The sequence below is a fragment of the Echinops telfairi genome, unplaced genomic scaffold (genome assembly GCF_000313985.2).
Source record: "Echinops telfairi isolate 266 unplaced genomic scaffold, ASM31398v2 ScPeMD7_60;HRSCAF=208, whole genome shotgun sequence".
NCBI classification, from domain to species: Eukaryota; Metazoa; Chordata; class Mammalia; order Afrosoricida; family Tenrecidae; genus Echinops; species Echinops telfairi.
The window spans coordinates 41,008,359-41,022,687 of NW_022103958.1; the positions used below are offsets into that span (position 1 = coordinate 41,008,359).

At 51.0% G+C, this 14,329-nt stretch overlaps 1 protein-coding gene across 1 annotated transcript in view; it reads left to right on the forward strand.

The window, feature by feature from the left end:
- GALNT18 (polypeptide N-acetylgalactosaminyltransferase 18) overlaps positions 1 to 12,462 on the forward strand; it is a 385,185-nt gene extending 372,723 nt beyond the window's left edge. Inside the window, exons 10-11 of the mRNA XM_004711547.3 lie at positions 67 to 231; positions 12,046 to 12,462. Coding sequence (XP_004711604.1) covers positions 67 to 231; positions 12,046 to 12,192 — 312 coding nt within the window. The 3' untranslated portion in view covers positions 12,193 to 12,462. The remainder of the gene's footprint in view (positions 1 to 66; positions 232 to 12,045) is intronic.
- Positions 12,463 to 14,329: the final 1,867 nt, after the last annotated feature.

The window sequence follows — 14,329 nt, forward strand, 5'->3', positions numbered from 1 at the left end:
CTCTCTCATTCTGGCCATTGGCATTCATCGCCTTCTCTCCTCCCTTCTCCCTCCCTGGACTCCCAGAACGTGTACTACACAAGCAGCCAGCAGCTCCACGTCGGCATCCTGAGTCCCACCATCGATGACGACGACAACCGGTGCCTGGTTGATGTCAACAGCCGCCCACGGCTCATCGAATGCAGCTACGCCAAAGCCAAGAGAATGAAGCTTCATTGGCAGTTCTCTCAGGTAAGGGCCCCAGAGCCTTGGGACAGGGCAGCGAGGCAGAGGCAACAGTGAGCCTGGGACTCCAGGCCATTGACTGAGCACCTATTCTGCACCAATGTTTCACCCCCTCCTTGTCTCCTAATCCTGGGACTGAAGGAGATACGATTGTTGTTTTATTATCGTTGTGTTTAATTTTGAGATAGAAGAACACTAAGGCTGAGAGGGAAACACCGCATACACAGGAGGTGGCGGGGTTGGGAGCTGAACTCAGAGCTCTTTGGCTCTGTGGTTGTGTGCTGTTGTGTCAATCCCACCCAACTCCTAGTGGCCCATTCCAACAGAATAGAGGTGTTCTAGGGGATCTCTTAGGCAGCAACCTTTACAAGAATGTCCTCCAGGTTGTTTGTCCCATGGAAGTGTTTGGTGGATTCAAAGTGCCACTGCACTTTTTGGTTAATAGCTAAACACTGGAACGTTAGACTACCAGGACACCTGTCTTTGACTCTACATTCATACACATATTTTCCCCTACTGAAGCTCCTTCTCTCAGCCAGAGATGGGGCTACACTATCTTGGGTCTGTGGCCAACCTCTGCTCCATCCCACTATGGGGTGCCTCTAGGGGTGAGGTATCTTGGTGGCCATTTTTTTTTAAGCATTTTATTTTTTTTAAGCATTTTATTAGGGGCTCATACAACTGTTATTGCAATCCATAAACACATCAATTGCGTAAAGCACATTTGTACATCATTCTCAAAACATTTTCTCTCCACTTAAACCCCCGACATTAGGTCCTCATTTTTTCCCTCCCTCCCTGCTCCCCCCTCCCTCATGAGCCCTTGATAGTTTATAAATTGGTATTTTGTCATATCTTGCCCTGTCCGACGTCTCCCTTCACCCACTTTTCGGTTGTCTGTCCCCCAGGGAGGAGGTCACATATAGTTCCTTGTAATCGGTTCCCTCTTTCCTACCCATTCTCCCTTTACCCTCCCTGTTTTGCCACTCATACCACTGGTCCTGTAGGGCTCATCTGCCCTGGATTCCCTGTGTTTTCAGTTCCTATCTGTACCAGTGTACATCCTCTGGCCATTTTATGAAGGACAGTCCCCATATTAATTAATATGGAACTAGTCACTATGGAAATTGCTCTGTCTCTGCTGGCTGGTCCAGGCCTCAGCCTCTCTGTGTAGTTGGGTTTAATAAGCACAGACCCCATACTTCAAAGATGAGAAAATGAGACTAAGGCCAAGACCACACAGCCCAAGAACATTGGAGCTGCGACTGGAACAGGGCTGGCTGAATCCAGAACTCAGGCTCCTTCTGTGTTGCAGACCTCCCTGCAGGCACATCTGCCCCACCACAACCTCACAGACATCCTGCAGACACACGCATTAGGTCTTGGGGCTGGGGTGGCTTGTCCCACTTCCTTTCCAGGTCGATCTTCCTTGGTGTCCCATGACTGTCTCTCTCCAGCCTTCCTATCTTATCTGTCTGTTCCTGATGGGCAGGGGAGAGACATTTCCCTAGAAGGGATGTCCTAGAGGTAACGATGTCCCTGAATTTAGCTCCACCCTCTCCCCTTGAATAGACAACCCCACACAAGTCCTGCTGGCAATGACAGAAAACAGCCCACACAGCAGGGTCACGCTGGTGTCTGGAAGCCAGGAGATGGATTCGTTTTCAGCTACGTTAGCCTCTTTCTCATCAAAAGTCCCTCCGTCCCTTGTCACTCCCATCTTTGATGAAAATACTTTAAAATCTCTAATCGGCAGACCTAAAGCTTCGGCTTTTACGTGCCACTTTTAAATTAATGTATGTGAAATTGGCGCTTAATGAAAAATGATCCGTCTTTATCAAGTGACCCGAAATCTGTCCTGGTTGGTGAGGAGCTGTTGACGAGGAAAAAAAGACCCTGGAGATCTCTTCAATGATTTAAGGCTTGTGCTTGGGCCAGCTTGTGTTTTATTTCCCTTTGCAGTCGATTTTCATCTTTGCAAATTGCCTGGGGATGCTACCAACCAGAATGTTCTGGTACCAAAGTTGGGCCGAGAGGAGCTTTAGAGGGTGCATTTCAAGTGTCCTTTCTGGTTTCACATTATGCATTATTTACTTACTCTCCCGAGGACCACATTTAAACTCCACAGGCGCTCGGGCTGAATTAATTTCAAAATAATCTAGTGTAGTCCCTCTTCCAAAGGAGATAGGCATTTGCATATCTCAGTGTTCCATGGCATAACCTGGTTTCCTGCTTGAGAAACAAAATGCCTTTCCCCTCACCCCTGCAAGGGCTTCTGAATTTCTGATGCTTCGGGCTGAACTGGGGCAGGGTGACAGAGCGACACTGAGAAGCCACCGTGGATGAAAACATCCCTTGGCAGCACTGCTGCACAAGGCTCTGATGAGCAATCTTCCGTTCATCAAACATGTATTGAGCCTTGGGGTTGGGCGGGAGGGATGAAGCTGTGAATCAGACACGACCTCTGCTCTCAGGTTGCTCATGGGTATGTAAACACACAACAAGACTGCACGAGGAGAGTGCACACCGAGAAACATGAAATGTCTGGAAGCCCGGCCTGGCTGATGCTGCCTGCTGAACTCCAGGTCGCTTGGAGGAGGCGGCTGTTTGATCTGGGCGTTGCAAGTTGCAGAGACGGCTCTCGGGCTTGGGCAAAGAGGCATGGCCCCCTGTGCAAAGGCACGTCGGGGGTCCAAGGAGTCTGCTGCTGGGGGAGGTGACGTTTAGAATCTGCGGTGGGCCATGTCGAGGTGAAACTTCAGAGTGAGATTGGGGTCAGATGAGGGTGGACCTTAGAAGCCAAGCCAAAGAATTGAGACTTCGCTTTTGAAGCAGGGAGGAATGAGAGGAGACGCTTATGTTGTGGAGGGCTCTGTGGGGTACAGCAGCATGATGAGGGGTGGGGGAGTTGCAGGGAAAAGGCTGGAGACAGGCGATGACACCCTCCACGTGAGGGATGGGGGGGATGGGGTTGTCATGAGGCCATGGAGGGAGAGAAGGTTTCAGGGACATGTCGGCAGACTCTGTTGGCCTGTGTTTGTTGTTGCGTTTCCCAGTGTCCCACAGCCATCGAGCCAGCTCTCAACCCTGTGCGTTTCTGAGACTGCAGGTTCTGACCGGGATAGAGGGCCTCCTCCCACGGAATGGCTAGTGGGTTTGCATTGCTAACCTTGCCATTAACAGCACCAGGTTGTGTGGGGAGGGTATTTATAATCCAGAGCCACCCTCGTGCTTCAGTTTGGTGATTGGGTACAAAGAACAGTTGATAAGAATCCCGATTGGACCCCCCTCAAGCAATACATTCATCTCTAAACAGTCTACTTTTTCCACCTCGACACATAATGACACTTTATCACTAATCACAGAAGTGGTCGTGGTTGCCTTGGAGGATTTCTCAGGGTGAAAGAATTCACTCGACTGACTGCTTCCTGGGATTAGAAATTTATCTGCATGAAGCATGTGTCAGCCAAGCTTCCAAGAGTATCCTTCAAACAGAGTTGGGGGATGCTGTGTTGATGAAAAAGGCCTTTGGTCCATGACCACTGGACCAACTGGGGCAGTGAGAGGAAGCAGAGAGCAGGTCACCACACACATGGTGTCCCTGGCATGAACACTGCCTGGCAAAGGAATGAAACGTCTCTTGGTAGCGTTGACCCCCCAGCCCATACCTTCATAAGGACAGCATGGGGGTTCTAGCTTCAAAGATGTCATTGAAGGGATTCTGGTCCCCAGAAAGCTGCAGTGATGGGCATTCTCTAAGGCGCAATATTTCTTGAAGTCTGTCTATATGAGGGGCCTTCAACAAGTTCATGGAAAAAATGGAATGAGAAGAGAATGCAATTTTTCCGTGAACTTTTTGAAACCCCCTCATATGTTTGCGTGGTTAAAGGGACAGGATCTGTTTCAGACCAGAAACACCACAGGAGGGTCTGAGCTCTGCCTTCAAATGACTGAAGCCTGTCCTATCCAAGGGAGCGCAGGCTGGTTCTGTGTAGCTGTGGGGCAGGGGGTGGTGGTGGGGGGACAGGGGAGGTAAATATTTGGGGCAATTTATAAAGCATCTCTCACATAGGGTCAGCCAGGGAAGGATTACATGCAGGACACTGGCTTGTCAACCCTGACGTTCTTTCAATCACTGAGATGGAATTTTTTGAGGGGGTGAGGGTGGGGGTGGGGGGGTAATTGTTTTTTTACCCAGAGGTCCCACTGGGACCTACCTTCATGACAGTACCTCACATTTGAAAAATACCTTCATTCCTGGGATGATGGTTTTCTTTATCACATGTTATAGAACGATTGACCTGTTACTTCATCCCATGCTCCTCTCTGCCAGTCAATAAATAGATTGGAGGTCGGGACACAGGTCTCACACTTTTGGTAATTTCAGCCCCTAACGAAAGCCTGAGGGATTGGAGACACCTGGCATGCTGTTGATTCGAGGAAGGAATCTTTAAAAAATCCCCAATGTTAAATGAAGATTTCCAGGTCGTGAGCTGGGTTTGTGGGGAGACTGAAAGATGAACAGACCCACCTCCCTCGATGCCTGTGCTCACACACCGAACTCTCCAAAAGACAAAACCCAACTCGCTGCCATCGCTGGTCCCAGGTCATAGCGACCCTGCAGGAGAGAGAAGAACGGCGCCTGTGGGCTTCCAACACGAACTCTTCACAAGAGCAGAAAGCCTCAATTTCCTCCCATGGAGTGGCTGATGGATTCAAACAGGTGACCTGACAGTTAGCAGTCCACACTGTATCCTCTAGCCCACCATCACAGCACCCTGGGAAATCATCATCCTCATACGATAGTAGTTCAAGGGCATGTCAAAGTCCTAGTCCAGCAGCCCTGCTTGGTTGAAGAAGCACTAGTTCTTCCACTGAAAATGCGTATGTGGTGGTAATGTGCCCTACTGCGGGACGCCACGCTACACAGCACTCCCTGCGACTTCAAATTCCCGGAGGAATGGAAGTGTTCTTATGTTAAAACACATAGGCATATAGGAGGGAGAGGAGTGCAAATTTGTAGGAATCAAGAGGTGCCCGGGAATTCAGAATATACTTCCTCTGTCTCCAGACTCTGCGGGTGGGGTCTATGCTCGCTTCTATCCAGTCTTGGAGCTCTTGAATGGAGACCTGTGCAAGCCCCTTTGAGAGTCTGAGAGCATCCCACTGGCGGGCAACCCCTAGACCCCAGACCCCAGTGCTTACCCTTCTTCTCAGCTCAGTATTTTTGCATTTCCCAAATGGGGAGTGTGGAGCATAAGATAAGGCGATGTTGTCTGTTAACGCCAGGAGAGAAGAGATTCGGGGCGTATAGGGAGAGACTGCCTACAGGAGGGACAGTTGGCTCTGGCTCATGGCGTCTGATCGGATGCCCTGAGGCAAGAAGGGTAACCCCTCAAAAAGCCCATGTCTGAGGGACCAGTGCAAATTCTGCCAACAGCTTTCCCACCACGTGAGGAGGCAGACTTTCATGGACTTTCTTCCACTCCACTCTCCAAAAGCTGTCAGGAAGCCCAGCTTCGAGAACCTTCTGTACTGAAAAGAAAAGACTCATTGGGCATTTCTTGGTGGCTCTGGCATAAAACAGCTTTTCATTTCCATGTCATCTGAAGGGGCAAGTGTAGAATTGTCCAGCTTTGAGAGGCTGGCAGGGCTTTTTTTTTTTTTTTTTTAAGGCCCTGAATGTTTGCTTACTTGTTTTTAGTTTCTGGGCCCAGGGGTAGTCAGTCAGTACGCTCACAGTCCTTCTCCCCAGGAGGGCCCAGGGCCAGGAGGGGTGGCTCAACCTCCAATGACTTCGGTGAGATTTAAAGGTTTCGTTTTCAAAAATGTGTATGGTGCTTGCTGTGTGTCATGTTCCATTTCTTCTAAGTGCTTTGTAAGCATTAGCTCACTTCACCACCCCACCCTCGCCTCCCTCAGGACAGCCCTGGTAGGTGGGTACTGTAGTTCTTCCCATGGACCTTGAGGGCATCGTGGTTATGAGTTGGGCTGTGAGCCACAAGGTCTGCAGTTCGAAACTAGCAGTGTGCTCCTGGGGAAATTCACAGTTCTACCCCGTCCTATAGCATCACTATGGTTCAGGATGGCTCAATGGTGAGTTTGTTTCTATAATGATCCCCGTTACATAGACAAGAAAACCGAGGCAGGGGAAGATGAACTATTTCATGCAAATGTGACCCAGTATTCTGACTTTGGGTCTAAGCTTCGAATCAGTACCCTCTGGTGCCTCTGCTGCAGAAAATCAGGGGATTGTTTTACAGTGGGGCTTTGGGGCAGGGGTCTACCTATGAAGTCAGTCTCGGGGGGTTTTTAGCTGGCTGGATTCTTGCCTGCACAGCAAACACCCTCTGGCCACCCTGCTGCCTCCATGACACCCAGCCGTTTATCTCATTGCCCTTGCCCTTGTAATGACACACCTTCCACCCTGTCACCCTTCTCAGCAAGCCCCAGACTGAAGCTCATCCTTGAGAAGACAAAACATCCAAGCCTTCTATTGGGTAAACTGAGTGTTGAATATTCATAAAACAGAGAGAGCGCTCTACTCAACAAGAGACTTAATCTCAGGGTTTCTGGAAATAGCACAAACATCCTGCCCATGCTTTGAAGTACTCGATTATTAATCATTAACTACTTAACCTGAAGACTCCTGAGCCCACCATGCTTAAAGCCAAAGACCCACAGGACCACTTGTCCATGAGAAATTAATTGGAAATGCAGGTGGAATAGGAACAGGGAAATCAGCAGAGAAGGCTTGGGAGCCCAGAATTCAGGACCACACCCACCAGTGCTTCCTGGGCACCTTGATAGCAAAGTGAGACCAGCCGGTCTGCGACCCAGAAGCTCCTGCCGTGCCCTGCGGACGGAGAGGGTGCATTCAGCCAGGCCCAGCCTTACCTGACAGCGGTGATGGCTCGGTTAAATACAGCTCCTCCTTTGGTGCTCGCAGGGTGGTACTTGCCCACCCCTGGGGCGGCAGCCCCTAGAAACTTAACAGAACAGGTTATCAGTGTCCCCACTTCCCCTCCCCGCCCCCCCTCCCCAATGACCTACTGAAAGGGAAGTGTAGGCAGGGCCCAGCAACTTTGTTTGAACAAGCCTTCCAGGTAAATCAGATGCCTGTTAATCCACAGACCCACCCTACACCCCGCAGGAAAGCAGCGTTTGCCTGGTGCCAGCAGTTCCATCCCTTGGGAAGCTGAGGCAGGGAGGTGTGTGAGCCTCTATGTGCACAGGCTAGGTGCTGCATGTTGCAGCATGGATTGCCATGCCCAGCGTGCTCCTCTTTTCGCAGCTAGGGAGACTAGCCCAGAGAAGGCCAGCCTCCACGCCAGGATCACACAGCTAGTGCAGAATCCTGCGTTCTTTGCTCCAGCTCATCCAACCGCTAGTGTCCGTTCCAGTCACTACTCCAGAGACCCAGAGGAATTGGAATTGGGGGTGAGGGGAGGTAGAGGGGTGGCAGAGAAGGTATAGGAACCGGTTTGAGGAATTATTATTAGCCTTCTTAATTCTATACATTCAGTTTTCAATTTTTAAAAAATGCTCTTTCCGTACTTAATTTGGTTTCTATTCCAATTAAGCTCTCTGTGTGCTGCGCGTCTCTCCTGCCAGGTTTAATTGCCCTTATTTAAATTCTTTAATTAAAAGTATTGTGTGTTTCCAGTTCCTGTAGTTGTAAGGATTACACAAATAATTTAGATGGCTGGGCTGGTAAGCCACAAGAAGGTGCCCTCCACTGAGAGAGGGGCTGGCCAGGAGGAGCCGCAGCAAACTCCAGTGCCCAGCGGCATGGGCCTGCCCAGAGGCTGCTGCCTGGGCCCTGGGTACTAGGACCAGAGCCTCTTCTTGCCTTCTTTCAGAGAAGCCGGTAGACTCCATAGGTCTCCGGTTTACTGACCATGTGACCTTGGTCAAGTCTCCCAACCTCCCTAAACCTCAGTCTTCATTTCTCTAAATGGGGATCATCAGTCACCCACTTATCGGGACAGACTAGCTAGACAGTAAGGTCCCCCTGCTGTCACAGTGGGTTATGTATTGGGAAGCTAATCACTAAGTCAGCAGTTAGAACGACCAACCACTCCATAGGAGGAAGACTGTCTGCTCCCATGAAGATGGACAACCATGGAAGCCCAAGGGGGGCAGCTATATTCTGTCCTATAAGGCCACTGTGGGTCAGAATCGACTTCATGGGAATGGAATACAGTACAAGGTCTCTGGTACACAAAGTGTTAGCTGCTGCTCTTTGGTACACATGGCTAAGTGCTCTCAGCTACTGACAGGAACACTTGGTGGTTCCAAGCCCCGCAGGGTTGCATCGGAATCAGGCCTGGGGGGCTGCTGCTGGAAGCTCAGCTCTGCTCTGCACACACAGGGTGTGGGGTCACTGTGAGTCAAAAACAACTAGAGGGCCACTGGCGTGGCGTTTGGGGTTTGCTTACCACTTGTGTCTTGGGTACGGCCTTGTAGGTAGAGGTAGCTGGTAATGATAACACCAGGCTTCTCCCAAGAATGCCAGACTCACCAGGAGGCACTGAATGCACACACAGAAGGAAGGTTTCTTCACAATTCAGGTCGAGGGAGTGTGCTCACGGAGCGGGAGAGTACCCAGTATGCTCAGGGAGAGGGCCGAGGTCTGAGATGGAGAGCAGGAAGGGTACAGTGTAAGGGATCCAGGCTGGCTCCTCACCAAAGGGTGGACCAGCTCCTCTCTGCACACCCCAGATGGGTCCCAGGGAGTGTGCTAGGATCTGCTCAGCCAAGGCCCACAGAGACCTCAGAGCCTGAGTCCCAGTCTCCGCTCCACCTCCCCCAACCATCCTCCCTCCCTCGGCACAAACCCTGCTCTTGACCCACTACCCTACTTCCCTCCACCCACCCTTCCAGGAGGCCACAGGGGGCTGTTTCTGCCCAAGGTCACCACACTTCCTGCCTCTAGGCTGCTGAGGGAATGGCAGGGCCTGGGAAAGAGACTTGCATCTCTCAAATGAGGCCACTTCTCAGAGACCTCCTCTCCCACTTCCCTCTCTCAGCCCTTGGCAAGGTGCCACCTCTCCCCGCCCCCACCTAAGAGGAAGAACACATCGGGGTTAGACTCTTCCTTGGGGGGGGGGGCGTGGAAAGGAGGGGACCACAGCTTTTTCTGTCTTTGCTCATGTTTCTCTTAAGCTTCTAGGGACTGGGAAGCAACCTGCTGTTGGCAAGGCAGCCCGATCCGTGATGATACAGGGCCATCAGAATCTTTAAGGGAGTGATGGGTGGGTGATTGATCCGGTCACCTGGATCCATCTGTGTGCCATGCACTTTTCCCTAGAGCCCCAACCTGACACTCAAATCCTGCAGCCTCGTGTCCATTTGTTGTCTGATAGTAGAAGAGACTTCCCGGCATCCTTCCGCCCGTCCTCCTAATGGTCAAGACAGGGGTTATCAGCTGAACCTAGAGGCAAAGAAAGGAGACGTGTGGAGAGGTTTTCTTATGGCCACACCGATAATACTCAGAGAAGCAGCCCGGTCTTGGGGGTCTAGTTCCACACACTTCCCTTTGGGCCCCACTGTCGGAAATGCTAGTGTGCCAAGCCAACTCGCGGTGAGCTCCGGTGTGTTAGAACTGCTCCTAAGATCAGGGGGAGGACATACTGCTGCACGGGCAGGGCAGTTGGAAGGGGGCTGACAGCCAGCTTCCCCTAAAAAAGCACCAGGGACACAGTCCATTATGAGGGTGGTGACCGTTTGGAAGCTGCAAGACTTCACCTAGGAGCTATAGAAATCCAGGTGAGCTGACTGGGGGCAAAGGTCAAAAGTGAGGTCTATGGATCCCAAAGGCTATGTTTGAGGGACAGTGTGAGGCCCCAAGGTGAGCTGCAACATCTGAGAGGACACCTTGTAAGTGTCCTTCGCAGTCAATCCCAAGGTGTTCAAGAACACCGTGTGGCCACCAAAGTACAGGCTACGTGTGACAGTAGGAAGGCGCCTCTTATTCAGTGTATGTGACGGGCCTCTTCCCTGTGGTCAATTCTAAGTGACACAAAGCAGCTGGAGCAAACTAGGGCGACAGAAGGACACAGTTGTCCCAGAGTGGAAAGGACTGAGGTGTCTAACTTGGAGAAGCACAGACATGGGTGGGGGGGGGGAAGGGGCATGATCATCATTGTCCCTGTTGAAGGGAGAGGAGGACAGAGTAGCAGGAGCAGACCTGAGTGTGGAAGCCAAGGGGAAGGTCTAGGACACCTTGTGGCTACCACCCCTTCGGCCCCCAAGACAAGGAATTAAGTCTAATGGGAGGAGAATGTTCAAAGGTGAAGCAGCTCAGGGAACAAAGTGCTTACTCAGGAGTTCTTGGTTTCTAGGTGTGAACTGTGGAGGCCAATCACCCCCAAGACGAGGTTGGCCCTCAATCTCTTCCAATATGGGGACCCCAGAGTCCTTACTGAGTCCTCGTCCAGTGGTCACTCCAGGTCTTCTGATGTCTGATTGTCCCTGTGATCCTCAATGTTCCTGCTTCTCCATGACGCATTGTCTCTGCTATTGGAGAGGCACAAGCCAGTCCACACTCTTACCCAGACGGGCTGGGCTTGGGTGCTGGGGAGGGGCTTGCTATAGTCACTGGAATCCCAATTCTAAGCATGTAATTACATGCACCCCATTTACCACCCCGCCTCCCCATCTCCGCCCCCTTCACTTGTTGCTCAAAGCCCTTTTTAATAGAGTTGGGGTTTGGGCTTTAGATTTTTCATTAAAAAATGACAGACATATCCAGAAATGCTCCATTCAATGACTGAGAACATAGCAAATGCCCCCACCCAAGTCAAGAGAGAGGACACTACCAGACCTCCTCCTCCACCCACCAATCATTTCCCTTTTCCACAAAGGAAACCCAAAACCCCCATGTTTTCTTTTGCCTGTGTGGTAAGTTTATACAATTACAGAATTCAAGGTGGGTAAATACATAGATACAAGCAATATGTGTGTGAGTGTGTGATTCCAAGTGCCTTCTTTTGCTAGCATTATGTTTATGAGACTCATCCTTGTTGAGTGGAGCTCTTGTTTGTGTGTTCCATTCCTGTATAGTATTCTAGCATAAGAATATTGAACATGGCATAGTGATTTCTTCATTCTATTATTGACACTGGTTTGGGTTGATTCCAGATCAGCGCTTTTGCACACAACCTTTCAAATAAGTCATGTGTTCAATGCATCTGTGCACACATTTCTGCTAGGTCTGCATTTGCCTATGAGTGGAACGATCGGCTCACAGGAATGTATACTTCAACAGGAGCAGATGAGAACTGGGTCTCTGGTGTCATCAGTGCTGACCTGAACCAGACCCAGGCTCTTGGACACTGTCAATTTAGCCACTGAGTTTGGGCCCTGGAAGCAGGAGGTCTCTTTACCTCTGATGATGCTCAAATTGATTATGGAACAAGGCTTTCCAGAGCAAGGCCCCAGTCAATGGGAGTAGGGTCTACCTTCCAAGGTAACCCCACTGCTGTTGAGTGGGTTCCAACTCAGAGAGACCCTATACAGAGGTTAAGAGGCTGTAATCTTTACTGGAGCAGACAGCCTCATCTTTCTCCCAAGGAGCCACTGGTCAGTTTGAACTGACAGCCTTGCAGTCAGCAATCCAACATTTCCTGACAGTGTCAACAGGGCTCCCAAGGTAGAAGCTATGAGAACAGAGCAGTACACACACCCCAGCCAGGTAGCACTCTTTGTCCTGGCAAAGAATCATCACCTGTGCCCAGCCTCCGGACCTGAGGTTCCCCGAATCTTCCAGCATTGCCTCTGTGCCCCTCTGACCCTGTTCTCTGCCCTCGCTCCCAGGGAGGCCCCATTCAGAACCGCAAGTCCAAGCGCTGCCTGGAGCTGCAGGAGAACAGCGACATGGAGTTTGGCTTCCAGCTGGTGCTGCAGAAGTGTTCTGGGCAGCACTGGAGCATCACCAACGTGCTGCGGAGCCTAGCGTCCTGATGCTCCCGGAGCGGCCTCCCGCCCGCCCCTTTGCTACTGTGTAGCACCTGCTGCAAGGCTGCCTGCTGTCCTCGGGTGCATTGTTCAGAGTCTGGGGGAGCCAGGTCTATGGGCCCGAAAAGAGCTTTTTATTTCCTATTCAATTTTCATGGAGTTTATAGAAAGATGCTGAATGGCGGGTGAGGGTGTCATATCCTAAACTATTTTGCAACTGTAAATAGGGGACGAGTGAAAGCTATTTATAACTCACAATAAAATACTATTGCTTAAGAAAAAGGTCTTGTCACTTGGTGCTCTATCGAGATGTGTGCCTGGCTCTTCTGAAGCTGGTATCCTCAGAGCCAGAGATGTGTCTGTCGTCCTTTTGTGCCTCACATCCTGAGGAAGGCTTTGAAACCCCTTCCACTGTGAGGGCCAGGGCTTTTCTCTCTGCCTCTCCCAAAGAACCACATCTTCAGTGTCGGAGAAACGCAAGAGAAGGTCAGAAAGCAACTTGCCAAAAGATCACAGAACCTTTTACTGAACCCAAATATCAAAACGGGCAGCTCTTGTTCCTCCACAGACCCTCCAGCTAGGTCTACACAGTTCTGAAGCTGGGGTTTCCAGCTCGAGAACCCTTCTCCAGAGAATGCTGCACTCTTCAATTTACACCGAGTCAAAAAAAGGCCATGTTGGCACGCTCAAGGGACTCACATCATGCCCCTTTTCAAAATGCTTCAAGTTGCAGAGACAGAAAGAATCTGAAGGGGCAAGGCTAAGGCTGGGGGGTGGATGGGGTAAGACTTCCCAATGAAATCCTCAGGGGCGGCCCTTGCTGTCCCCAAAGAAGGGGAAGATATATTGTGATGGAACAACGACCAACAAATCCTCAAAGCAACCTTCTGGCCTTTTTCTCACCAATGCAAGACTTCTTCCTAATAAGTCCCCAGGGTCACCCTATGTCCTTTGAGAAAACCGGTCAAGATTCCCATTTTGGAGTCCCCCAAACCAGTCGCCATCACCTTCTGAGCTGACCTCTCTGCCTTCCGTGTCACTGGCCCGGCGGAGCCCATGTTTGGATTGGACCTTTGGGGGAAGGCGCCCCAATGAGGCCAAACCACTAGCTTCAAGGAGTGCATTTGTCAGCAGGCATCCGGGAATGACTCCATCAGGGAGTGGCCACTCTCACACCAGCTACGACTCCAAGTTGTCCCCCCTGAATGCAGCCTCAGGGGCCTGTGGCCCTCAGGGTGGAGCCCCTGCCCAACCTTCTGTCCCCCCAGGAACTTTGGGGGAAGATTTCATGCCGATACATTTCTGGGCTTGCCGTGGTCAGCTCTCTGGCTCAGAGCAGAGCAGCAATAACAGACAGGATCTAACTAGAAAGAAGTGATCCTTCCTGGACAGGTTTCAGCCCCAGCCACCCCTTCAAGTTCTCAGGGGCCTTCCAGCCCAGGTATGTATTTATGTTGTGCCAGTAATGTATGGTTAAACTAATGGGCATAGCAGAAACCCCCTGCACCTGTGGGACCCTGAGGGAGGAGGGACCTCCTCTCTTGGCCCCCTTTACATATCCAGCACCCTATACAATTTCCCGAAGGGGCCACCAGGGGTTTCCTAGCCCACCGTTCATCATAGACGCCTATGTTGATTTCCCTAGACTCCCCAAAGTGGCCCTGCTTCTGTCTGGATGGTGCCCAGACCTGCTCATGGTCACCACGTGGGAGGGGTCAACCTGGAAGCAGGAACCCCCAGGTCTCAAGAGGCAGCTACAGAGCTGTAGGCACTGCCTTCCTGAAGGTCTGGAATCCAGGAGTCATACACCCCTCCCCCATGTTTACTTCTCTTCTCATTTCCAGACTCACACATCTGCCCATAGCTGTCACACCATCCTGTAGGTCTAAATGCAACCCCTGTTCAATTCACTCTGTCCCTACTGGTTTCTTCACCCCTCAGCCACCAATTGCATTCTTCGTAATCACCCACAGGCGGGGAAGGCCCGATACCAGGAGCAGCCTGAGTGATATCATGACTGGGGAGCTTGTTGGAAATGCAAATTCTCAGGCACCTTGCCCCCATCCAGACCACCTGAATTAGATACCATGTTGAGTTGGGGCCCAACAATCTGTGTTATAACACATCCTCCAGGTGAGTAGGA